Source organism: Nematolebias whitei, chromosome 13 (genome assembly GCF_014905685.2).
Source record: "Nematolebias whitei isolate Nwh7 chromosome 13, NemWhi1, whole genome shotgun sequence".
Lineage (NCBI taxonomy): Eukaryota > Metazoa > Chordata > Actinopteri > Cyprinodontiformes > Rivulidae > Nematolebias > Nematolebias whitei.
This window is the reverse complement of record NC_056510.1, coordinates 9,619,614-9,646,743: the sequence shown is the minus strand read 5'-3', so window position 1 is coordinate 9,646,743 and position 27,130 is coordinate 9,619,614. Positions and strand designations below refer to the sequence as shown.

Below are 27,130 nucleotides of genomic sequence, written 5' to 3'. Positions count from 1 at the left end.
GCTTGTAATTTTCCGAGATAAGTCAGAAAAAAAGGTTGTAGCTGTGTATTTTTATATTTTGTTCTAAAACTAAAGTGGCTCTCTTTATACTAACTTGGTGATTATTTATGTCTTCCAGTGAATCTCCCAGACTCTGCAGAGTAATTGCCTTGCACATTTGTTTGGCCAGTTGTTGAATAATGCATTAAAAGACAGCAGGAGGAACTCTTCTTGATGATAAGATTAGGGACCATTTTAATTTATCATACAGATTAGAATTTAGTAATGGCTTATTTAAAAGTTTTTGTATTTAAGATATGCTCTTTTTTTAAGCTTTGCCATAAAATTATGCTCTCTTGTAAAAAAAAAAAGGGGGATTATTCGTAAATTGCATTAATCTCTATGATACATGCCTTTAGATTTATCAGTCCTGCATGAACTTAGCTCTATGTAAGGCCTTTAAACGTGCTCTGAATTCCAGGAATCAGCTTTTTTTATTTTCTCAAAAATCATTCCCTTGCAAATGTCCGTGATTTATACACCAATCAGCAAAACATGTAGGAACTGGATTTCTTAGGCAGCAAATCAACATTCAGTTCTTGATGCTTAATACTGGAGAACAGAAAAAAATAGAATATGGGATAATGATATTCCAATTAGCTAATGCAGGCACCAATTACTAAAGATGAAGGTTGATGGTTGATTAATGGACCCAATTTGTTTTTGACCCATTTGACACATTATATGTAATACAGTTTATTAAAACAGAGCAATTAATCAATTTCCAAACATAAATTTATCCTTTTTTTAATTATTATTATTAAAAGTAACCTAACACCGTGGTGTCCAATCCTGGTCCTCCAGAGTATGTTGCCTAATAAAAACATGTTTCTCTGCTCCAACACACAACACAATGGTTGAATTCCCTCTTTAGCATGTCCATGTGTTCTGCAGAAGCCTTTTATTCACACAGTCATTCAAATCAGGTTTATAGACACAGAAAAACATATTTAAAACATGCAGGATCGCTGCCTTCAAGGACCCAAATTGAACATCACTGATTACCAAAGCCCTGAAAAACAATGTTGTACTTTGGTGTTTTGAACCACTTTGGCATGACTGTCTCAGATGATGGAGGCGAGGGCGGGCTCCGGAGGCCATCTTAGCACCAGCAAACTGTTTTTATGTTTTTGTTTTTATCCACTCTGGAGTATGCTGTTTGGGGGAATCAGTTTTGTTTGGTGGCTTCTCTGATTGAGGAAGTCCTTTGGATGAAGGTCGAAATGTTTTAGTTAAAAAAAAAAAAAAAAAGAAAGAAACTGTCCAGATGACCTGACTGAATGTTGGATAGTGTTGTACCATTTCTTTTTCTTTTTTTATATATAAAAAATGACATTGCACTTTAAAAAAATTATATTTTGGTCAGCTTTGTTAAAGGTTTGTTTGTGTGGTAAAAAAAAAAAAAAAGTCTCCTTACATCTAAAGGCACCATTACAAATTCAAAACAGTTCAAGACAAAAACAACTGGATTTCATTTGAAACAAGACGTTTCGCTTCTCATCCGAGGAGCTTTCTCGAGTCGAAGAACAGAGCGTGTGCGGTTCGAGTTAGAAAGCTGAGCTAATCTAGATTCATACGCAGATTGCCCTATCACTCCTCACACTAGGGGTTTGTTAGAGTCCGTTACAAGAAACACATTGACAAAAGGAGTCTAACCTGTAAAAATAAAGATCGGATGAAAAAAGGGTGTAGTATAAAGTATACAATTCATCTGCTGCCAACAGATTGGCTTTGCTCATTAAAAAACTAAACAAAAACAAAATAATTTAAATAAAAAACAAAGTTGATTTAATTTATCAGTGGACCAATCAATAAGTCTAACTCCAACGATAAAAAAAAAAAAATGTCTGCGTCATTCCATCCTTCAGCTGCAACTCTTTGAGCATGTTTCTGTTATTTAGTGGCTAAAACAAAATGCACTGGGATCTGTGTACGGGTGCATATGGGGAGCCAAGCTGAGACCTTTCCAACAGAAACTCTACTGAGACTTCAATTAATGGGAACGTTTTTGCAGGTTCAGATAATGGATCAGAACCCTGTGTTGTATTCTGAATGCCAACGCTGAATTTAGTCCAACACCTAAAACACCCACAACAGTATCAGAACAGAACCCTGGAGCAAAGTATTGTTGCTGACCAGACATACTGCTTTACAAAAAGACAAGTATTTTCTCAACAGCAGAGGCATCTTAAATCAGCTAAATGTTTTGTTTTTCTCTAAAACCGGTTCAGAAAGATCCTGACAAACAGTCAGTGTGAGGTTCTGCCATGGCCTTCAAATTCCCCTGATCTCAGCCCAGACAAGCAGTGCAAACAATTCGGAGTCATGAAGGTCCCACTTCATAATTTACAGGACTTAAAGGATTTGCTACTGATGTTTGGTAGACACCACAGAAGAGCTTCAGAGGTCCAGTTTGGCAGGTTAGAATTGCTTTAGATACCAAAACTGGAGCAATGTTATATTAGCTGGATGGTCATGATGTTAGAGCCCACACTTGTCTGCTTTTTGGAGGCAAGACATAATGTTAATAGATATAAAAATGATAATAGACTTCCAGGATTAAGAACCACTTTTAATCAACATAAACGTTCATGCTCAATAATCCAGGTAAAAAAAAAAAAAAAAAAATCCATCAAAGTTACGTCAGGTCATCTGGATGGTTTCTTTTTTTTTTCTTGTTTAAACGTTTCATCGTTCATCCAAAGGACGTCTTCAGTCCAAGGAGCCACAACAAACTTACCTGGATTATTGAGCATGAACTTTGATGTTTTGAACAACTTTGGCTATGGCTGCCTCAGAGGAATCGGTGGGGGAGACTCCAGAAACCATCATCACCAGCAAAATTGGTCCACTATGTGAGTGTGCTGCTTGTAGGAGTGAGTTTACTGTGGTTCCTCAAACTGATGAAGTCCTTTGGATGAAGGACGAAATGTTTCAACAAAACAAGAAACCGTCCCTGATTTAACTTGGTTGACTTTTTTTAATCACGTTCTTATTGTAAGTGGCATTAGGGTTGAACTTATTATTATTATTTTTTTTTTACAATTTATCATGTGATGCAGATAACAACCCTGAAACTTTACACTTTTCCTCAACAATCAACAACAATCAGCTGCACTCCATAAAACACTGACAATAAAAGTATAAGGTCTATAAATCAGAAAGCTAAAAAAGTCCAATACATTTACACCAAGACAACGACTCATGTGAATTGTGACATTTTTTGTGCAGAGAACTGTCTCAACCATGAGTCCCTATAGGTTGTAACATTTTGTTCTCTACAGCAAACTTTAGCATCACACGCACTAAACATCATATTATTAAGTCTCTGGTTTTGCAGGTTTGTTTTACTGTTAAGCATGCTCCATCATGCTTTGGGCTCTTGTTGTAAACAGCAGCATAGAGGGAAAATTACTGAGGTTTAGCACATTTTGAAAAGAATGGTCGCGGTTTAAAAACGTTTACAGTTAAAGTGTATTCATTCATCTGCTCAACAAAGACTCATGTTCAGGCTGCTGTTGTTTATATCTTAGATCTTATGTTTATCTTATGTTTGGTGTTTGTTTAGTGTATACCTTAGTGTATATCTTAGATCCTTATGTACTTTCTTTTTATACTTTATATTTTGCTATTTTTGGGTGTAACTGGGACCCTGTGTACATAATTGCGTTCCGCCTCGTACCACATGTGTTGAGAACGACAATAAAGTTGACTTGAACTTGAAGATGGCTTTTACCACATTGAATACGAATCTGCGAACAGACGTCAGAAGACATCAGGATTGAAAAAGCAACAAGTTAACCGCCCATAAAAGCACCCATCTGTTAATGATTGTCTCATTGTCAGGTTGCTTTGGCAAATGGTTCCAGAAGGGAAACTGATTCTTCCCAGCAACACACTTTGACTCCTCCTGAAGGTTCCAAAGGAATTCCCAGACCAGAGAGTATTTGTTCTTTTGGTGGGTTCTACCCAGGGTCTTCTCTCAGTGAGACTTGTCATAAAGGTGACAAGGATGCATCCTTATCAGATATGTGAACTACCTCAGCTTGCTCTTTTTTGGTAGCAACAACCCTACTTGGACCTCTTCAACTTGCTACCGCACAATTGGAGCTCATTTAGTTGTTTGTATCCAGGATCTCATTCCTTTGGGCATCAATGACCAAAGGTGAGTATTGAAACGTGGATGCTTCAGTAAGTCAAGCTCCTTCTTAATGACAGATCAGAGCTATGACCTCATGTCTGGGGATGAATCCATAGGTCCAACTCTCAATCCACCATCTCCATCACTTGTGAATAAGGCACTTTATCTACTCGGACTCCTGCCTGAAGCAAACCTCACCAACCCAGAGGATATTATTTAACCTATTTCTGGTTGAACAAAACAAGAACTAGGAAAAAAAAAGTAAATTGGTCTGAAATATTGTTTTGCTATTTTTTTGCTTTCAGCAGATGAGTCACACACATTACAACCAGAGGCTCATAAAGGCAGCAGAGGTCAAGAAAGAATACAAAGAGGAAACAAAAAAAACAAACAAAAAACCAACAAGAAAGCTCTAAGGAGCGGCATCGGAGTGACAAGAGGCTTCTGCACCTGACACGGTTGTATTGCGTATGACCTCCTGGCTGGAAAAGTGTCAACCACTGTCTGTGCAAGTGTCAAACTCCTTTCCCATGATGCTTTGCCATGTTTACGGACAGCCGTCCAATGCTCACAATAGAGGAAACAACAATAAGAAAATAGCAGCTGTCGGACACAGGGGAGGGTGAACTACACCGGGACTTGCAGAGAAAGCAAGAAAGAGATAGTAGGAGTGTCGAGTGAGGGATGGAAGTCACTGTGACACCAGGAAGATGGAGCAAGAGGAGGGAGGGGGGGGGGGTCTGGGAGGTGGCTGGCTTGTGCTTCTGCTCTTTAACCACTTGGCAGTCTCCTCTTGATTAGGGCCTAGTCCGCCCGTCCTCGTGGAGTCTGCCCAGCCAAATCGCTCGAGACAGTCTCCTCTGTAATAGTGTCTGACAGGCCAGCCCAGAGCCACAGAGGAGCTGACACAGATGCTCCGTTTTTCAGGAGAGATGTCTGACACAATCCCTCCCCAAGTCCAACACCTTCCTCTACTGCCTTCGAAAAGGAAAAGGCGTCTCCGTGCCGTTTATGGTGGATATGCCTCAATATTTACAGCATATACTGGTGTTGCAGAGAATGTTTAATTGCCTCTTTATTGGCGTCAAACCCTTAATCTTGCTGTTGCTGCACGTTTTGTTTTATGAACTCATGAACGGATGCATCAAACTCATTATACGTAAAAGCTTAGTACACAGCAACTTATTATTGCTTCCAAAAGCTTCAGAATCATATTTGAGGAGAACTTCCAGTTGGAAAACATGCAAATGTTATTATTAAAACAGTTTTTGTGATCGGTGTATTTAATCCAGATTTTTGTTATTATCCCTGGATCTGTTTTAGCTCAGCGGGCTCATTTTGTTCTGACACAAATGTGTGGCTTCCTGTGCTCACTTGTCCTGCAGATTTTAATTGGAATATTTGTCTTGCAAACCAGGGGGTGGCTGTGCTCCACTGCAAAGAACCTCTACTGGGAGACGCTGAGAACCTGAAAAATTGACTGACCCAAATAACAAAACAACATAAATATATATATATATTTTTTTTGTTTCACATGGACACTGAAGTGGTCGTCTGTGATCTAAATTTATAATGCTTCGAAGATATCCAAGCTTAGACTTTCTGGTGTTTGTCAAATATTACTACTCAATGTTTCAGAAATCTTTACAGAATCAGAAAAAATCCAAAGACGTTGGAAAACATTTTTAATCTGAAGTGATGAAAGCGTTTGAAAGCTAATCAAATGCTTGGAAATCAGCAGCAGGCGGATGTCTGAAAAGCTCCGACCACAAACAGATGTTATCACCATGGAATAAAGTCACAGAAGCAAACGGGCGGCAGAGTAAATTCAGGGATTTTAGTGTTTGAATGGAAAAAAAAAATCAAGAGCTTACAACTTGGACAGGCTGATTCAAACCTTGTTTGTCACTTCATGACAGAGACAGATCAAAAGATAATGTCAGATGGACGGTTGACAGATGACGGTTTGGAGTATCAACAAAAGCAGGCGGAGTTTATTCATTAAAATATGACTAAAGTGACTATTTATATCACAAAGTCATTAATCTGATGCAAAACCTTATTTTTGTCTGGATTTTAAATCAAATTTGTCATTTTTTTTATACCAGAGATGTGAGAAAAGGACCCAAATACAGAACAAGGAGGCACAAAGTAGGCAAGCAATCAAACCAGCAGCATTTTGATAAAAGGAAAAACTAAACTAAACTAAAGTAAAGCAAGGGAATGGAACAGGACTGAAAATGAAGATCGGTCAAAGAACAAAATGAACTGTGTAAAATAAAAACTAAGATACACCGACAATGCAATGACCAGCTGAGTTGCAATTAGCAAATAACTGTTGCAAGAAAACAAATGATAAGGAACTATTAGAATAAAAGAGGAAGTAGGGCTAACAAAATACAAAACAAGGTCAAACCATGAATGGGACATCAAAGTTCATGCTCAATAATCCAGGTATGAATCCAATAATGTTCAGTCAGGTCATCTGGACGGTTTATTTTATTGCTGAGACGGTTCGTCCTTCATCCAAAGGACTTCTTCAATCTGAGGAGCCACCAGCCAACTAAATCCCACAAACAGCATAATCCCATAGTAGGAAAAAAATAAAAATATAAAAACAGTTTGCTGATGATAAGATGGTCTCTGTGGCCCAGAAATGGTACACTAATTATAGATCACTTGATCTATAAATATAATGTGTCAAACATTAAATCTACTAGTGTAATCAAACACAATAACAAAGAACTAGGAGTGTGTACTAGTTATTACAGAAATAAAGAATTACAACACATTATAAATTAAAAATAAACATGGTTTCAGTTTGAATTTAGTGAAAGAGTTTGGAAAAAAAAATCTGTAATATTACAAATCATTGATCAATGAGTGCTATTGACAAAAAGACAGAAGAAAGAACAGGAAGTAGCAGAAATGAAGATGTTGAGGTTCTCCTTAGGAGTGACAAGGATGGATACGATTAGGAATGGGATCATCAGAGGTACAGCACAGGTTGAACAACTGGGAGATAAAGTTAGAGAGACCAGACTGAGATGGTTGGACATGTCCAGAGGAGGGACACTGGTTTGGACATGTCCAGAGGAGGGACAGTGGGTGTATTGGAAGAAGGATGTTAGAAATACAGCTGCCAGGAAACAGGCATAGAGGAGATACATATATGGATGCAGTTAGAGAGGACATGGAGGTAGTTGGAGTGAGGACAGAGGATGCAGAGGACAGAGCAAGATGGAGGAGGATGACTCACTGCGGAGACCACTGAAGAGGGAAAAGCCGAAAGAAGAATAAGATTGATCAACGAGTCACATCAAATTGTACCAAACTAAATCCAATTTTAAGTAAAACAAAAAAAAAAAAGTTTATTTTTGAGAGCATGTTTCAACAGGCTCTTATCTTCACCCAAGACACCAAACACAGACGTTTAGTAAAATCACAGCTCCCACCCTCATATGTTACTATAGACTGATCCGACAAATTCCCAAGCAGCTTGTACAACAAACAGCTGCTCGACTTCAAAAGCTCTTCACAAGAACAGAAATGAGATTGTAGCAGAAGCATGAAGCTTTTCACTAATAACTTAGGGAACCATATTCTGTCAGAGTGACTGATGCTTGCCTATCAGTCTCATTTATTCCAAACAATCCAGATGTGTGGCTGGACACCTGATAAAAGGTAACGTTTAGGACATCGCTCATTCAGAGGGTTAAGGCTTTGATGGAGCCTGAATCAAATCTCCATTAGAGAACATGTGAAGATGTCATGCTCCTCTTTAGACCTCACATATATTTAATTTGACAAATATTCAGTGAGTTATGGTGGACAATGATCAACAATATGCTGGTACAATTAGGAATAATGCATCAAGATAATTGAATTGGATGTATGTTGTACAGTTTTTTTATGGTTATGTGAAATTTTATACACTTTGTTTAAAAAAAAGCTTACAGAAGAAGAAAAAATAAACTTAATTCTCAAACATTTAAGCTCAATAAAGTAAAAAACAAACAAACAAAAACTTAATTTTACTGTTTTTTTTTGTTTTGTTTTTCTGAAATTGATAACTCTAAATTGTAGACAGGCACCAGGTCCTCGTGTTCTGGAAAATAAAAAAATTAAAAAAAAGAAGATGGATGGATTTGTTATTATAAAGGCCAAGGGCTGTTGATGATGTTTTTGTCTGTCATGGCTTAACATAAGATGATCTTATACGAAAGCTCTGGCATAAAATGTGATTTGCATTCCTTCAAATAATTGTCAGTCTTTTTATTTCCCCGTCATGGAGCGAAGAGGAAGAAGTGGAAAAAAAACTCTTCATCTGTCTGTCCGTGCATGTTCTGAGCTTGATAACTTGTAGAATAAGTGAGTTACCAACTTCTATTTTTGGTGTGTTGCTGCATCGAGGCGTAAGAAAGTTCAAAATTGAAAATACTAAAAAGAATACAACAAAGTTAACTCAGGTCCTCAGGACGGCTTATTTGTGTTGAAACGTTTTGTCTTTCATCTGCAGGACTTCATCAGTCTGAAGAGCCACAACAAACAGTCCCACAGGCAGCACACTCACATAATGGACCAACCAGTTAAATGGCGGAGTGGGAGAGGGTGGACTCCAAAAACCATCTTATCACCATCAAACTGGTAGACCCACTACGTGAGTGTGCTGCCTGTGGGGATGAGTTTGTTGCGGCTCTTTGGACTGATGAAGTCCTTTGGATGAAATAAAAAAAACATTTCAACACAAGGAAACCATCCAGAGGACCTGATTTAACTTTTGTTTGATTTTTTACCTGGATTATTGAGCATGAACTTTGATGACTAGAAATTATAGATTTCCAAAACGATTGAGAGGGTGGTCTTGGCCACCATTGGCCACTCCCTGGCTCCGCCATTTTGCCTGGTGGGTGGATAAAATTGCTCTCTCCACTCCAGAGGGCTCCATCACTCTGCACCGCCTAGACGAGCAAAAAAATCTAAACAAAACATACTACCTCTCTTCTTATACACAATTCAACACCTACCTACTTGAATATCCTGCAGCAGAAACAATGTTTGCATTCCCTGTTCAATTTCAATCCAGAAAAAAACACTCATCTCAAAAACTACAAACATTCAATATTCAAATCCCCGAGTCACCGAAGACACGAGGTTACCACTGTTAACTGCCTGTGATCAGTTTAACAAATTCTGACAGGTAACCTGAGATCTGTTTCCTTTTTAACACGTTAGCGCTTGTATTTCTCATGTCTTTGTCCCTGCTGATCCTGCACACATTCAAACTGACCTGCATGTGGAAATGCGTGTCTTCAGAAACTCCAGCCTGATAAAAGGATCATAAATGAATGCAAATATATGGAATGGGGTCTCCATCAGAGGCTGCTATCTGCACCACCTGAGCCTGTGTGTTTATGTGTGTATCAGTGTAATTATGGGCATTTTATTCCACATTTCCTGATATAAGCCTGTTTGGAGTGATATAAAGATGTCCAGTGTCGGCGGCTGAATGGAGGGGTGGTGAAGGAGGCCGTGGGAGGTGGTAGCAGTGAAAAAGGTCAGATCAAATACAGTGTTTGCTGTTTAGGGAGCATAAGAAAATCTATTAACTCTATGTGTGATTTTGAATAAGTGTGAGTTGAAACATTTGCAGCGTCTTGTTTAGTGTACAGTGAAGGACGCGCTGCCCTTCCACCCACCAATCCAACGTCACATGAACCCACATTAGCTTGCATCCTTCTTTGATGCGCTGTGAGCTTCAGCATTCAAACCACCGCAACCCAAACATTAGGTGGCTTCTGGCAGAGAAAAGTGGGAGAGTGAGTCGAGGTCGGGCATTACGGTGAATTGGAGCCACATCAAACAAGCAGCAGGAGGCACACTGAAGGCTGAATGTGCAGCCAACATTATCTTCAATTCTTTTATACGAAGTCAATAAATACTTTGGAGGTAGGATTTATGACATGGCTCAGTAGGCGTTTGATTGTAAAGAATGACTTTAACCTTGTGTTTACACAAATTATAATAATCAGTCAAGACAAGTTAGCTTCTATAAAAAATTTTTAAAAAAAACTTTGATTTTTATATATGAAAATTTTTCCCACATTCTTCATTCTTTGCGTCCACCTTATTGATTTGAGTTTGTTGCGAAAATGAGCGACACGTTCATTTGTCCACAATTATAAAAAGTAGGAAAGCACAAAACCATGGTGGAGGTCGAGAGGTTCAACTTAATTAATTGTTAAAGTACGACTGAAAAGTTTATGTAGGTACCATTTGAAGATGTTATTGTTCCTCTCATCTGCTCTTAATAATAATGCAGGTTTTGTGGTATCAAGTTGCTTGCCAGCATCCATGTGCCTAACAGCAGGGGTGCTTTTTTCAACATGACATCTTTTAGATAGAACGGTTTATTAAAAGGAAAATGCACCCATGGCTGAGCTACACTTTCACTGCCAGCATTCCTGCCACTGCTCCTCAATGACTCACTGGACGGGTGGAAAATAAAGAAACCGTTTTCAGAATTAGCAGATAAATGTGTGGATCACCACAATTCCTGTTCCACCAGAGAGGTTCCTTTCAACAGAAAGAGTTGTATGGTAAATGGTAAATGGACTGCACTTATATAGCGCCTTTCTATCTTATCCAGATACTCAAAGTGCTTTACACTACAATCTGTGCTCTCATTTACCCGTTCATTCAGCACTCTACTAGATCTCTACAAAGTTAATTGAACAAATCATTCTAAAGAGACTAATCAGTGCTTTGAGATCACATTCATACACAGATGGGACACACATCAGAGGCAATGAGGGGTTCCGTTTCTTGCCCAGGGACACTTCGGCATGTGACTGCTTGTGGATTCGAACCCCCAACTCTTGCATTGGAGGACGACTGCCCTAACGACTCAGCCACAGCCATATAAATGGAGGACATCCATAGCAATTTTACCATGTGGACATGTAATAAACAAACAAACAAAAAGGACGAAATACGCAATGGTCCTAAATCATGAAACAATTGCAAATGTTAGCTCTCATTGGGATGTGCCGTTCGACCACGGCGTTCGAAGCCTGCTCTTATTCTCAGATTGAGAGAAGACTTGCGCTGACACGAATAACGGCTGAGAAGAATGAAGTTTTACCATTAAATTTATATTAGGGCAGATAAAAAGGTACAGGCTTACAGCGCTGTGACTTCATCCGACCCACGGCAACCGGGAACTGGAAGCAAAGTCCCGAGCTCCCGAAGAAACTCGGCTTTCTTCGACTCTAGACTCCGCCCTTAATTTGGGGTGGAGTGCAACCTCATTGAATCAGTACTGTATATTATGTGTGGACCTCCGTAGCTATGTAATTTTGTGGTGCTTCGGTGAAATGACAGTAAAGCTGATTCTGACCTCTACAGGTCACAACTAGTTTAAACTGATGATAGTGCAGTGTCTAAAATATGCAAGCAGTAAACAATCCCATATAAGGGGTTGTTTCTGGGACTGCTCATCTTTGAGCAGATGAAACAAATCTTTGTCTGGTCAGAGACAGGCTCAATGTCTGTCTGTGGACAGGCAAAGTAAGGTTTTCTTTTGAGTTCAATGAGGACAGATGTAACAGGGATACATTTGGTCATATCTGTACTGTCTTTGTGTTTTGTGCAAGGAAATTTAAAAAAAAAGTGTTAGCTAATACGTCCGACTGTTTGTTCTGCGGCACTAAGCCCAACATGTGAACTAAACTGAAATAATGCTTAAGGCCGTTACACGTAGGCCTGTCACGATAAACAATAAATCAATTAATCACATGATAAATGATAATTACCAACCTCATTTTCATTCATCTGCTTTATCGTTTCTTCATATCTCTCTCTTTCTACTGAAGACACTGGATGACAAGAATCAACTCCGGTGCTCTTCACTACTTTGACAATAATTATTAATTATTGTCAAATTTCAAACAATATTATCATTTATCGCAATAATATCCGAGACAATTAATCACCCAGCAAAATTTGTTATCAGGACAGGCCCAGTCACATCCATTTATATTTCAGTAGCATTATTCCTCTGCTAACGGCTGCTAATGCTAATGCTGACTGTACTCTAAGAAATAAATAAATAAAAGATGTGAAAAGCACATCTGATTTACATCAAAACCAAACGTTAGCATTTCAACCAGTGTCAGCTTTCAGAAAATGAACTTACTGATTGGACAGGGGGGGCGCATGGAGAGGAGAGATGTTTTGTCTAGCTGGGAGATGCCATTTCTGCTAAGAGTGACGTTATTAAGGACAATTTAACAACGGAATTATTTAGCAACAAGCTAATACAGGCCCATGTAAGAAGAGTTGAACAAAATAAAGATCAGGGTCAGTTTCCTGCTTGTTGTTTTTTATACTAGCCTGTTGCAACATTTAGCTAACCTTTTGCTACTTTTTTGTGCTAATATCTTTAGCCTATTTTTGAAGCTAGGGTTTTGCTTCTTTTAGCATTTAGGGAATAGTTTTATTTTAGCTTTAACAACTAAGTTTCATCTAGTCATAATGCATGCAGTACTGCAGTTGGGCAGAAAATGCTTTTTCTCTAGTCCGAATTTGAAATATGAATGTTTCCCTTCAAATAAAAAAAGTTTGTTTGCCTAATCTAACAGACAAAAAAGAAACACAAATAGCAAAAGTTTGAGAATATTCAATAAACCAAAGTATAAATCTGTGTTCAAAATGTCGCCCTGCCAAAAAAAAATTAAATTTATTAGCACTAATTAGACAAAATTATTATCGTCCATTAACAGATTTGCACTGAAAATAAGGAGCAAAGTGTGTTCGTCATCACTTTTTAAGGTGCAGATCTAATTAGTTTTAATTTCCTTTCAGATATTGTTGTCACTTTCATAATATTAGCAACACATTAAAAAAACAAAACATACAGAATAAAAAAAATCAAAGTTAATTGAATAACTGTTTAAAAAATCGTTATTAAGACAAAACACGACAAACAGAGTTTGTGGTTCGTCTTTGGTTAAACAGTTCCAGTGACTCCCAGTCTTAATGCTGTATTACCCACACAGGTTTTTTCCTGAGAGCATTAAAATGTGCTTTTTATTCTGCGGTGGACTGTTTCAGCTGAAGTGTTTCGCAGCGCTGTGAGCGCACATATTTTTAGACTGAACGGCCCCTTTGGGAATCAGCAATGTGACCTGACATTAACATAACCAAACCGGTAACAAAAGCTGGTATGAGCTGAATTAAGAGGGATGTGCTGGGTGATTAGCCAGGTTTTTGCTGCACATTAAAAAAGAAGGATAATTTTAAGTTGTATGTTGCTTTGCAGCAGTTTGAATCTGTGTAAGGAAGTCCTGTTTTTTTTTTTTTTTTTCAGGCGTCAGTGTGCAGCGACTCTAATGCATCTTGGCAATGAATAGTGTCCATTGATTCAACCACATCAAACTCACTTCCTCCCCAAAGAGCTCCTTGCATGCACTTGTTTTCTGCAGGTTTGCGTGCGATATATACCGAGAATGTGGGCTAAACAAAATAAATCCATTTAGGGGGAGAATTTTTACAACTTCCTCTGACAATACTGAATAAACTGCCAGCAGGAAGAAAAACTTGGACCTAAATATACAACACTGAGTAAGAGTGATTGATTACTTTGATGCATTGCAACAACTGCTCGCCAGGAAAGTCACGTTGAAATTAAGTGACACCTGGAACCCTCCTCACGAAACAAACCGAAGATGCATTGCTATGTTAACTCCAGACTTATGATATCAAGTCAGAAATTTTGGTGTGATCTCCTTTTCTCTGAGAGCATGGAGAGTGCCTCAGAGCACAATGACAGCAGTATCAGTGTGAGATCTCCTGAAAAGGAATGAAGCTGTAAAATGTCATTTATCTACAGGGCTTCTGTTAACGTTTGCTCCCAGGAAAGTACGAAATTGAGATAAAAGCTGGCCAATCGAGTGTCAGCCTGCCTACTGCCTGCTTGCAATGATGACGGGCTGATAAAAGCGATGGATGAGAATATGTACTATGCCTTTAAACCTCAGCGGCTTCATTTATCTGGAGCTCTCCATCAGCAAAGCTTGCAAAGTTTATACTAAAATCAATGTTCTTCTAACTGGCATGCTCTGTTTTTATTACAGGTTTAGTTGTAAAGTTAAATATGACTCATTATAGAGAGCGGCAACATATTCCAGATTTATGCATTTATTGAGGGTGTTTCTATCATTGGCCCCATATGTGACAGTCTGTTTTATGAATGTGGAGGCTGAACGAGTTCCACAGGGAGCTTTAAACTGGGCTCATGCTACACAACTAACCCCCTTTGTGACTATTATGGTGTAATCCAGACAATGGACGTTATTCTAGTTTATTATACAACTTCTTGTTTTGCATACAAAAACTGAAGACATTGCATTCTTTGACAGGCTGCATATTGTCCATGCCAAAGTTGTAAACGAAGATAGTCTTATGATGAGAAATGACTGAGTTTTAGCTATTTTGCTCAGACATTGTAAATTAAACACAAGCTCTCATACAATGTTAAATCGTCTCGCAAGATATGTTGGTGCTCAACGTATTGTCGATGACTCATTTACTACCACGTCAATCTTTTGCTCACTATACAAAACCACTGACCGAGTCATAGACATTTTTTTTGTGTTAGCACACACAGTAAAAAAAAAAAAAAAAAGAAGTCAATTAGCTGTGGTGGCCATCTGGAATTGGATGTACTCCAAAAGTGAATAATCTTTAGATTTACAACCAATGATTGCTAATTAATTAATGAGGGTTTCATTAAAATGTGTGCAGTGGTTCACAATATATTTTGCTAACACTATAGACAAACATACGCACACACACGCGTGCAGGAAAAAAAAATGCATCATTAGACACTGCATTGAATACAGCGTTACGGCAAATATTTAACACTGAGTTTGTCATTAAAGTTCAGTATTTTGTTAGAGTCCAGGTATTCACATGAGTTTTGGCATATTTTACAGATCCAAGCAGGGCTGCAAATCAACACCCCTTCGATGGCAGCAGTCTGCCCCAGAACAACATTACACTGCAAAAATAATAGATAGATCGATAGCTAGAGATAGATAGATAGAAAGCTAGATAGCTAGAAAGCTAGATAGCTAGCTAGATAGATAGACTGATGCACAAAGGTAAACAAGGAACCCAAGGAAATGAAGTATTTCTTTATGCCAGTTAAATGAAGTGATGCTCAACACCACGCAGTTTTCAAAGAATCTGATTTTACATTTGAGTTCCCATACAACAAAAAGGTTTAACTTTTACAACTCCCATTCATGAGAACGACACCACACGTTTAATTAGAACTCAAAGCCAACAGAAATAAATTGTGCCAAAATACCTAAAAATAAAAAAAGGGGGAATCCAACCCCCCCAAAATGCACAAGTTACTTTCACTTCAACACATGCAACAAGTAAAAAAATAAAAATAATAATAAAAAAAAGTATTTTTTCTTTCTAAATTGCACTTATAGGTGTTTTTTGCCAACTCTGAAACAAATCATTCAGTGCCCCAAGCATCTCAGATCTTACCTTAAAATCACAGATACAAGTCACCATGTTCCCAATTCTTAGGCACTCGCCATCAAACTTGCAAGTGTTGGTGTCGCACAAGAACAGGTCTGTGTCCCGGTCATCAAAACCTGGAGGAAGAAAGCAACAGGAGACATAAGGGACCGAGCGTTTTTCTGTTCATCCTTCAGACAAGTCAAACGTGGACCTCGTTCACGGTCATTGATAATGAGTGTCTCCATTAATCATGGCTCCTAAAGGCTGATGCACTCTTTGATCACATGCTGTACAATTCACAAAAGAGCATAGTAGTTTAGTATTTGCCCCTTTCTGCCTAATAAACATACAAAACAAGTTACTGGATTGAGATATTTTTGAGCCTGTATTTTGATAATGGCTGTGGAAGACAGCTGCTTTAGACAGTGGTTCAATTCTCATTTGATCCATGAAACCAACAGGATTTGTTTATTTCTCATTGCAGTTATTTATTAATTTTTGTGTACAAATGGGCTGGCTCTCAGAGCATCGTCTCGGAGAGGCAAACTTGGGATATGATCCAATTCAGGCTGTGTTATGGATCCCAAATGACATCCTGAATCAAATCATAGTCATATAAGCATGAGACACAAAGCTCAGGGCTATTTGTCTACCTGAACTGATTGCTTACAAAAAGGCACCCTGTGTGCATGAAGGCTTCCACAAAGTAAAATGCTTTACATTTGACCAAATTCCACCTGACATGGGATGGATATCCACCCCTTTTTTTTTTAGATAAAAGCAAAGCAGAGTTACAAACAGCAAAGTGGACGTTATCTTTCTGTTTAGCTGCAGAAACAATTCAGATTCCATCTAGAAAAGGCATCATTCTATACAGCTGCTGCACCGCGCTTCGGGTTATAGAAAGCTGGAGGTGAAGCAAGGTGCACCTTGGACATATTGCCAATCTATCAAAGGACTAACACAGAAAGACGGAAAACAAGGCATACTTGCAGAGGCAATTTAGAATCCCAAGCTGACCTTAAATGGTTTGAACACTTTGGGAGAAACCAACAGCACAAGGGGTCACAGAGCCAAAATGGAGATATGAACGGTAGCATATCAGAAACAGACTCATAAGCAGAAATCTGAAACCTTTCACCTTGAATCGACAAAATGTATGCTTATTGTGCTTCAACACTTTTTATTAATACATTTAAAATAAATAAGTATTTTTTAATTTAAAATCCTTATTGTGTGACTCTTTATGAATCATTGTCACTATTGTGATCCATAAGTTTTTTGGCATCTTCCTCGTTCCACAATTGTTGTGCTTTTTCAACAAATCCTATATTAGAGCATTCAGCTCTTTCAGGACAATCCTGCTGTGACTGTTGGTGTTGGTGCAACTTTAGCTTTTTGAAATATTTAGCCTTTTCTGCCTTTTTTTTTTTTCTCAGAAAATTATCTGAGATCATTTTACATTCTTCAAATCTTTAGATCTGTTTACAGCCTTTTACTGCTCCTTTCACATTTTGTTCTGGTTCAACTTCTTTCAGTTCCCTTGTGCAAATTTAAACTTTTCTTGGCTACTTTCAGCTAATTTCATCTGTTTTGTCATGTTTTCAGAGTTTTTCTTCTAACTATAACATTTGTGTGCTCCAACTTCTTTCTGCAAATTTCATCTTATGTTCCTTTTAACTTATTTCTGCAAGTTTCATCTTTTTTTTTAATATTTCAGCTACTATTTAGCAGTTTTTTGTGCTAGTTTCAGCTTTTTCAGATGATTTCCACTGTTTTGTACTAATTTCTGCTTTTTTCAGCCTAACTGGGCAAACAAGTTAGTTCTGCTTCTTTCTGCTAATTTAGGCTTGTTCTAGCTTAGCTACATTTTTAGCATTTTTTTTTGTTTGTGCTAATTTCAGGCATTTTCTGATAAATTCAAGTTTATTGTGGTAATTTCTGTTACTTGCAGCCTAATTAACGTATTTACGCAAATGTCAACAATCCATGCTCCTTTCAGCTTTTCTGCTAGTTTTTGTGCTAAATTTAGGTTTTCAGCTAATTCCAATATGTTTTAAACTTGTTTCAGCTCCTTCCACTTTCTTCTGTTAGTTTAAGCTTCTTTCTGCCGTTTCAGCAACTTTTCGACTAGTTTCATTGCCAATTTCAGCTTTTTTAGCCAATTTCCTTTGTGCAAATTTCTGCTTATATAAACCTAATTCAGCAAATATGTCATTTCATTTTTGTGCTTTAACTTCTTTCTGCTAATTTCAGCTACTATTCAGCAGTTTTTGTTTGTTTGTTGTTGTTGCTAATTTCAGCTTTTTCAGATAATTTCCACTGCTTTGTGGTCATTTCTGCTTTTTCTGGTCTAATTGGGCAAACAAGTTATTTCTGCTGCTAATTTAAGCTTGTTCTAGCTTAGCTACCTTTTTAACATGTTTTACCTAATTTCCAGCATTTTTTTTGATAAATGCAAGTGTTTTGTGGTCATTTCTGTTACTTTCAGCCTAATTAACTATTTTATGCAAATTAACTAATTAACAGATTAACTAATTTTCTTTGTGCTAAATTCTGCTTACTAACACTAACATAGACTTGTTCTGCTGTTTCAGCTACATTTCAGTATGTGTTAGCTATAATTTCAGCTGTTTTTAGCAAGTTCTTGAGCAATAAGCATTCACACTACATTTTCACAGGAAATGCAATTTCGCTAGTTTGCTATAACTTGCACAGATTAGCTAATTACATATTTCTATGTCTGTACATTTTTTTTCAATGAGAAAAATTCACAGCAACAAACATCATGGTGCAAATGTAGCAACAGTCAGTGCTAATGAAAATAAAGAAAAGGGAAAAACAGGCATGTATGTAGACTGAATTGAAGTGCGACATCTTAAATAAAAGTTTTCAGCAGTGGTTTGTAAGCAGCATCGAGACTGGGCAGTTCTTTGTGTTTATGTGTAATGAAGCATTAGGCAACACGGGAAGTCAAAATGAGCTTAAAGTCAAGAGGACACGGTACAATTAGAATTTCAAGCTGTTTACCAACATCAAAGATGCTCATCTGATAAGCTCAGAGACAAACAGAGTGGGTTTCATTTGTGGATTTGTCTCTTTTCATGCTGCGCTGCCTCCAGGAAAATTGTTTTAACTAGAAAGCAAGACATGCAAAGATTTTTTTAGCCGATGTGGATTGAATCATCCACACCGAACATGACAGTCGAAAAATAAAATGCACTTTTTTATGTCAAACTTTATATCCTTTATGTCCTGGTTCTCTATTAGAAATGCATCATGCTCTATGACAGATGCATGTTCTGCAGTAAAGATGATTGAAACCTTCAGACTAACATCAGGCTGATGTGATGAGTGAAGACATGGATGGTCACAGTTCTGCCTCTGATGGCAGATCAAAAGTTTTAAATCCAAGATATGGCAAAAAAGCATAACTTTATCCAAAGCATGGTGTTCTTTAAAGATAAATTGTAATTTTAAGCTTCCAGACACTGACTTCTGTTAAATTTTGTTACTTGTGCTCATTAGATTATATTTTATGAATACTACCATTTTACACTTATTCAGATGGAAATTCCCATGATTTTGGTATGTAGTTGTGTTCAGCTCATTGCCACCAAATAAATCTGCTCCAGCAAAACCAAAATGATAACATATAATCTAAATCACCGAAGTTCATGCACAACAATCCAGGTTAAAAAAAACAACAACAACAAAGTTAAGTCAGGGCCCCTGGACGGTTTCTTTGTGTTGAAACATTTCGTCTTTCATCCAAAGGACTTCATCAGTCTGAGGAGCCACAACAAACTCAGTCCCATAAGCAGCACGCACAGATAGTGGCCAACCAGTTTGAGGCTGATGATGGTTTCTGGGGCTCACCCTCTCCCCGTCTACTCCTCTGAGGCAGCCATGGCCGAAGTGGTTCAAAGAAACCGCCCAGAGGACCTGACTTAACTCTGAAGTTTTTTTTTTTTTTTAACATGGATTACAGTAGTCCCTTGTTTATTGCGGGGGATTCGTACCCTGAAACCCCCCCCCCCCCGCACGATAAGTGAAAAACCGTGAAAGAGGAATAGTAGTACAAGTAGTAGTTTATATATATATATATATATATATATATATATATATATATATATATGGGTATTTTTTTTAAACCCTTCCCACTCTCTTGAATATCCTAAACAATATTTCTAAACTCTAAATTCTCTAAAAGAGCACAGAATGTCATGCATTCAGCTCCCTGCCTCCTCTATGCCATGGCTGCATTCTGCGCTCTTGACCACGCCCACTTCTCCACAGCAGAATGGAGATCACAGCGTAGGAAAGAGGAGGGAGGAGGAGCTGCAGGAGGACCTTTCTCCTGCAGTGTGGGCTGCACACAGGTGCAGGAGGTGCTAAATAATTTTAAATAATTCATTTTAAATAAAAACGCCATGCTGATGTCGCAGCTCATCCTTCAATCAGCCAATTGTGTGTCATGTCCAATCTTATTTTGAAAAAACGCGCTAGAACAAGTCTGCAAAAAATGAACCACGAAGTAGCGAATGACTACTGTATTGAGCATGAACTTTGATGTTTTGAACCACTTTGGCCATGGCTGCCTCAGAGGCGTCGACAGGGGAGAGGGCAGGCCCCAGAAACCATCTTATCACCATCAAACTGGTTGGCTCACTATGTGCGTGTGCTGCTTGTGGGACTGAGTTTGTTGTGGTTTCTCGAACTGATGAAGTCCTTTGGATGAAAGACGAAACATTTTATCACAAATAAACCATCCAGAGGACCTGAAGTAACTTTGTTGGATCACCTAAATTAGTGTTTATAGCAGTCACGTTCACCTCTTTGTAGATTACATTTGTGTCACCGATATAAAACCTTACAAGAGCAACTCCTGAAATGAATAATGAAACAAGGACCGAACTGATGACAAGGTTGCCTTTTGCCCCTGTAGAAATATAAAGCTGCAACTATTTCACAAAGACACAAAAGCAGAAGCCTTCACACGAGACCTTCACTTTACAACTCGCATTACATATCAGATTATTTTCCCTGTACTTGTTTCTCTTTCCTTTTCGTCTACTCATACATGTCTTTTCATGATGAACACTTATACACACCACCCTCTGTAAACTGAGTGTAGTAATCGATACACCTCTCCACTTGTAAAAGCCCTCCTTGGCATGGAACAGCCTCATCAGGCAATAATACCCTGTGGAAGAAGAGCCCGCACTAAAACGAACCTGTTATTTGGCAGAGTCCTGAATGAGCATGGAGTGTCAGTTCTCTGTTCAAATTTACAATCATCAAGCCAAGAAGAGTGACACGAGAGGTCTCGACGCTTGGAGGATGCGGATGGAACAAAGCCCTTAGCCTGGAGAGGGCCATATGGGGCAGTCTGGAGAGGCACGGTAAAACTGCACCCAGGCAGCTGGCATGTTGATGATACTCGCTGGAGGGAGGTATTGTTGGGGTGACAATCATACTGGCAACCAGTGGAGAAATCTATGCAAAATGTTATTTTCATCCCAGCTGGTAGACCTTTGTTGTGATAAAATTCCAAGTAAAATGTTCCGCTCCTTTCCTGCAGGTGCTCTGCTAGAAATGAAACTAAAGAATCCACTTGTTTTATTAAACAAAAGGGAAACAAAGAAAGTGTGACTTCTCTACATGCCATTAAACTGTGTTCTATAATGTCAAACAGATGTGCAGCTTGGTGCAAATTACAGCAATGCTTGCATTGCTCATGAGCAATAACTTTAGGGAGTTATTGCTACTGGAGGCGATCCCATCATCTTATGAACAAGAATGCAATCAAGCTTTCTGCAGAAAGACTATCTGCTCAGGAAACACAAAGACAGTCGCGCTGACAAAAGCTTTGGTTAAGGATGTAAATCTCTTAAGACATAAATACAACTATAAAACATGGTAGAAGTCAGATGAGATGATCACATTTGGAAATATCAAAGCTAAATTGCTTTAGAAAGAAAAGACGTTACCGGCACATCCTCAGATTCTCACACTTGGAAATGTCTTGCCTAATACAACTTCTGACATGCAGACATGTAATATTTCATCCTAGATATGTCTTTCAGGCATAACATAGTCTTCAGCTCTTTACTCTTAAGGCGCAGCAGTGAATGTTTGGAAAAGGCCAATCATCAATGCTTGACAGCGAGGTGGATTTTGCCAAACTTTACCAAAGACTCTAAACGGCCTTTTAAACGTAATATTTTGGAAAAACACACGTGACAATGTCATAAAATATGACAAATGCTATTACAATTCAATTCAGTTTATTTATATAGCACCGAGTCACAACAGAAGTCATCTCAGGGCACTGAGCAGAAACATTTACGTACATATATAAAGTAAGTTAATTATCTACGGAGCAGACTGCTTTGAGTTTAACTTATCGTATACTCTCATCTTGAGCAAGCATGGAGGCGACAGTGGGAAGGAAAAACTCCCTCACGAGGAAGAAACCTACAGCAGAACCAGGCCCAGGACAAGCAGCCATCTGCTTCGACCAGCTGGGTTTGGTAATAACAGATACACAATGGCAGGTCAAGAATCACATGTTAAGATAGAAATAGTATCAAATGAAAACTATTCATTTGTAACAATTATTATAAGAAATTAAATGGTAAATGGACTGTACTTATATAGCACCTTTCTGTCTTATTTCAAGACACTCAAAGTGCTTTACACTACAATCTGTGCCTCATTTACCCATTCATACAGCACTCTACTAGATCTCTACAAAGCTAATTGAATAAATCATTCTAATGAGACTAATCAGTGCTTTACATCACATTCATACACTGATGGGACACATCAGAGGCTATGAGGGGTTCAGTGTCTTGCCCAGGGACACTTCAGCATGCGATTGCTGATGGATTCAAACCCCCAACTCTCGCATTGGAGGACGACTGCTCTAACCACTCAGCCACAGTCGCCCAACTTAGGACATTTTGTCCTCCAGTAGTCTAAGCCTTTAGCAGCATAACAAGCCAACCCTAACTATAGGATTTATAAAAAAGGAAAGTAACCCCAGTCTTAAAACTGGACAAAGTGTCAGCCTCACAAACAGAAACAGGAAGTTGGTTCCACAAGAGAGGAGCCTGATAACTGAAAGATCTTCCTCCCATTCTAATCTTGGAAACTCCAGGAACCACAAGTAAGCCTGCAGTCTGAGAGATTATTGTTCCATATTTTCCTAACGGAGCACTTCTATCTTTATTATAAGATGGAGCTAGGTTGTTGAGGGCTTTTGTAGGTTTAAAGTAAAATTTTGAATTCTATTCTGTATTTTATAGAATGATTTTTTGACACAATTGCATGTATCTTTTTGGTACATGCGGTTAGAAGTTCAAAACAACATCCACATCTGACTGATGAATCGAGAAATCACCTGTATTGAAAACAGTTCATCTGGTTTACCTGACATTTGGCAGGTGTTCGGGACCTGTGAGGGTGGTGTCTAAAGTTTAAATTTGATCCATCAGGTCATATCCCATTGTGTGGTCTTAATTTGTTTCATGGCTTAGTGTTAGGGTTTATTGTGGAGCCTAAAACTCCTCCTGTTGCTAAGCAACATCCTAAAAGGTCACGACTGATTTGACACTCGCTGTTTGAGCTCTTATTCTAGATTAGTGACCTTAAAGCTAATGTCAAAGTTTTGGATCAACAGAATAAGAAAATGGGGCTGCCATCACTGAGAGAGTTTTATTAAAAGAAGAAAAGAAAAAAGACAATAATATAAACCATAATGACAATAATGAGAAACGACGGTTGGCTTTTAAACAAGCACGCATGATTCAAGTTGGTGTTTCTTTTTCAATTAAACTCATTTAAATACAAGTGGCTCAGCACAACATCCACTTCGGAGCTTTGTGCATGAGATATCTCTGTTTCAGCAGTTCTGGGCTCAGAGAACATGCCCTTTACAGCGATGAGTGGAGCAAATAGAAAGCCTGCAAATACTATGATTCCCAGATGTGAGGCTGGCTGGTTGCCTCTTGGCTCCTCAAAAGTTAGAACTTGGTCCATTACCAATTGAATGTCACTGGACCAAGCTTGGAATTTAAAAGACAGCCTTGCAATATCCATAATGCTGAAAAGATTTCACTTGTGCGCATACGAGAAAATAAATCTTAGTTCGGGAAGTTGGGGCTAGTGTTGTGTATTGAATAGGAAAATATTGTCAAGTAAATGCTACAATGTTCATAGTAAACCCAGCTGTAGCAAACATTAGTCTTATGAGTGACCCGTAATCAACTAGCATTTATCAAATTGTGACACTATAATCAAAACACTTTCCTCAAATGGTTGTCTACATCTTCAAAGAATTCAGTTCATGTGTCAAAATCTGGATTAAAAAAATGCAACATGGCAACTGATGCTGTTTTGTATAGAACGGCATCCATAAAGAACTTTATGAAACATGGCTGCCTGCTCAACTTCCAACAGACGCTCCCTGGCCTGATGGCTAGGCGATATGGATAACAGGAACTAGTAAGGAGTGAGAACAATATGGGTGTACTGTTATGGATATTGTCATTGCAATATCAAACAATGCAAGATTTTCAAAAATCATGCAGCCCTAATTTAGAAACAAAGTTAACAATCCACTGCTTGCCACTTGCAGGAAACAATAAAGAAATCAAAAAGAGGAAATGTGTTTTGTTCATGTATCAAATGTGAACGCATCCTGGAACATAACGTTTAACTCAGTTTATTGCATGAAACTCAGCTGATTAATGTCTTCCTCCACCCACTCCAATCTCTTTAAATGAGTTTTGGGTCAAGTCAACTGTGTGACATTGTCATGTTTCAAGGATCCACATCGTCACAAAGTCACACATAGCAACAAGTTTAACCAGTCAAATTTACACCAACACAATTCTGCATCACAAAAATATAAACGGTGATTGACAGATTAATCAGCTGACCTGTAAGAATTAAACAATATTTAAAATTTGCCAAGGTGTTATGATCATTCTTTATAGTTGGTTGACAGTTATTTACATCATGGTCGAAAAAAAAAAAAAAAAATTGTGCAATATCTTTTTTTTTTTTCTCAAAACTGCCAAAATTGGGCGTCTCGAACTCATTTTGACCTCTTTTCAATTTTCTATAATTCTAAAGCACTGCAGGTGAATTTTGACACATGCACAGCAGCTCTGTGAAGTAAAGCATTCAAGACTACAGCCAGGTCTAAGAGCATGTCGATAATAAAACGGCAATTAATAAAATATTGGTCAAAATCTACCTTTTTTTAAATTGTGAGCTCCAGTAGATTAAATCATAAATGTGGGGCGGCTGCCAGCTACAAAGCAGCTGAGGCAGTTACTATATGGGTGGAGGTGCATGACCAATAGAGTGATGTGCATGACCTAGAATATGGTTTTGCAAATCCTGCACATGAACACAGGCTGTGATTTTCAAAGATTGGACACTCGGAATGCAGACACACAGCTCACTGGTAGAAAATGCTCACGATTTTGATGCAAATGCATCGAAAAAAAATCTGCTTTTATTGCGTGACCAACTGGTTCCTAAAAACTGCAGCCCAGTGAAATACCACATTTTGTCTGTGAGCAAACCTACATCCATCCATCCATTATCTTTTACCTGCTTCTTCCATTTTGGGTCACGGGGGTCGTCGGTGCCCATGTCCAGCAATCACTGTGCGAGGAGCGGGGTACTCCCTGGACAGGTCGCAAGTCCATCACAAGGACACATAGAGACAAAGAACCATTCACTCTCTCACTAACACCTAGGGACAATGTAAAGTTACCACTCAGCCTAACATGCATGTTTTTGATCTGTGGGAGGAAACCAGAGTATCTGGAGAAAACCCACGCATGCACGGAGAGAACATGCAAACTCCACCCAGAAAGGCCCCTGGACCAGGATTTGAACCAGGGACCTGCTCGCTGAGAGGCAGCAGCTCTACCAGTTGTGCCACTGTGCTGCCCGGTACAAAATCCAATAATGGTCAATCAGGTCATCTGGACAGTTTATTTTATTTTATTTTATTTTATTAATTTTTTTTTGTGGAAAGACGTTTTACCATCTATCCAGAGGGCTTCATCAGTCTGAGGAGTCCCAAGTAAACCGTTTTCCCCACTAAGCAGTGCACTCCTTTAGTGGAACAACCAGTTTGCTGGTGATAATATGGTTTCTGGGGGCTGTCCTGTCCCCCGTCTATTTTTCCCAGGCAGGCAGCCACAGCCAAAGTGGTTCAAGACATCCAGGTCCAGATGACCTGATTGACCATTATTGAATTTTGTACATGGATGACTGAGCATGAACTTTGATGTCTTGAACCACTTTGGCTGTGGTTGCCTGCCTGGGAGGAGCTGACGGGGGACAGGACAGCCCCCAGAAACCATATTCTCACCAGGAAACTGGTTGGTCCACTAAAGGAGTGTACTGCTTAGTGGGGAAAACAGTTTACTTGGGACTCCTCTGACTGATGAAGCCCTCCGGATGGAGGGTGAAACATCTGTCCACAAAAAAGAAACTGTCCAGATGACCTGATTGACCATTATTGGATGGTTCTATTTTTTTTTTTTTTTACACTAGCTGAGATTTACAATCCAACAGATTATTCAGTCCTTGATTTTCAAATTGAAAAATCGTCTTTGACAAGAGTCTAATAATTACATGAACACAGTTTGATGCTTTGCTTCTGTTCACACATGAACGTTTGATGTTTAATCCTTTTCAGTTTTTTTTGTTTTTTTAATAAAGAAAAAGCCACAAATAAAAGTTTCTCATATCTAAAAGAGATGGGGACTTCTATGTTCTTCCAAACTTAGTCAAGTGATTTCAGCGAATCAACGTTACAAAGAGTGAGGGAAAAGGATGCGAGCAGTAACGAACGGGATATTCATGATAAAGTTGAGATGTCAGTGAAAACAGACGTTTACCATGACAAGGTGTCTTCCTCCAGATGTTCATGGAGGCTGACTGACACCAGTTCTGAGCACGGAGCTGTGCACGTTGTGTCAGAGGCCAGGAAAACATATACTTCCTGCTCATGCTCTGCTGCTCCTGGAGGAGATTACAGTGGACTGAATAATTAACAAAAACAAGCTGCCAAACATCAAATATTGAATAGGCCATGTTTATATGCTAACAATTAAGATGGCAAGTGAAGCACTTTCTTGTCTAAAAAAGAAAGATCTTGTCGGCCAAATGCATCTCCTCCGATCTACCTGGAATTTCACTTCACTAAAAAGATCAAGGAGAACTCCTTTTGTGCTTTAAGCATTGCGCTAATCAATAATTAAGTAGGGTAAATTAATAATGAAGGCTGAACAAGCACAGTGGTGCAACATCCTCTTTTGACCCCCCCCCAGCACGAGAGGGGTCAAAAGAGGATGTTGCACCACTGTGCTTGTT

At 38.6% G+C, this 27,130-nt stretch overlaps 1 protein-coding gene across 1 annotated transcript in view; it reads right to left on the bottom strand.

The window, feature by feature from the left end:
• tmeff2a (transmembrane protein with EGF-like and two follistatin-like domains 2a) overlaps positions 1–27,130 on the bottom strand; it is a 183,216-nt gene that overhangs the window by 150,777 nt on the left and 5,309 nt on the right. The window contains exon 2 of the mRNA XM_037686847.1: positions 15,746–15,855. Within this exon, the coding sequence (XP_037542775.1) occupies positions 15,746–15,855 (110 nt within the window). The remainder of the gene's footprint in view (positions 1–15,745; positions 15,856–27,130) is intronic.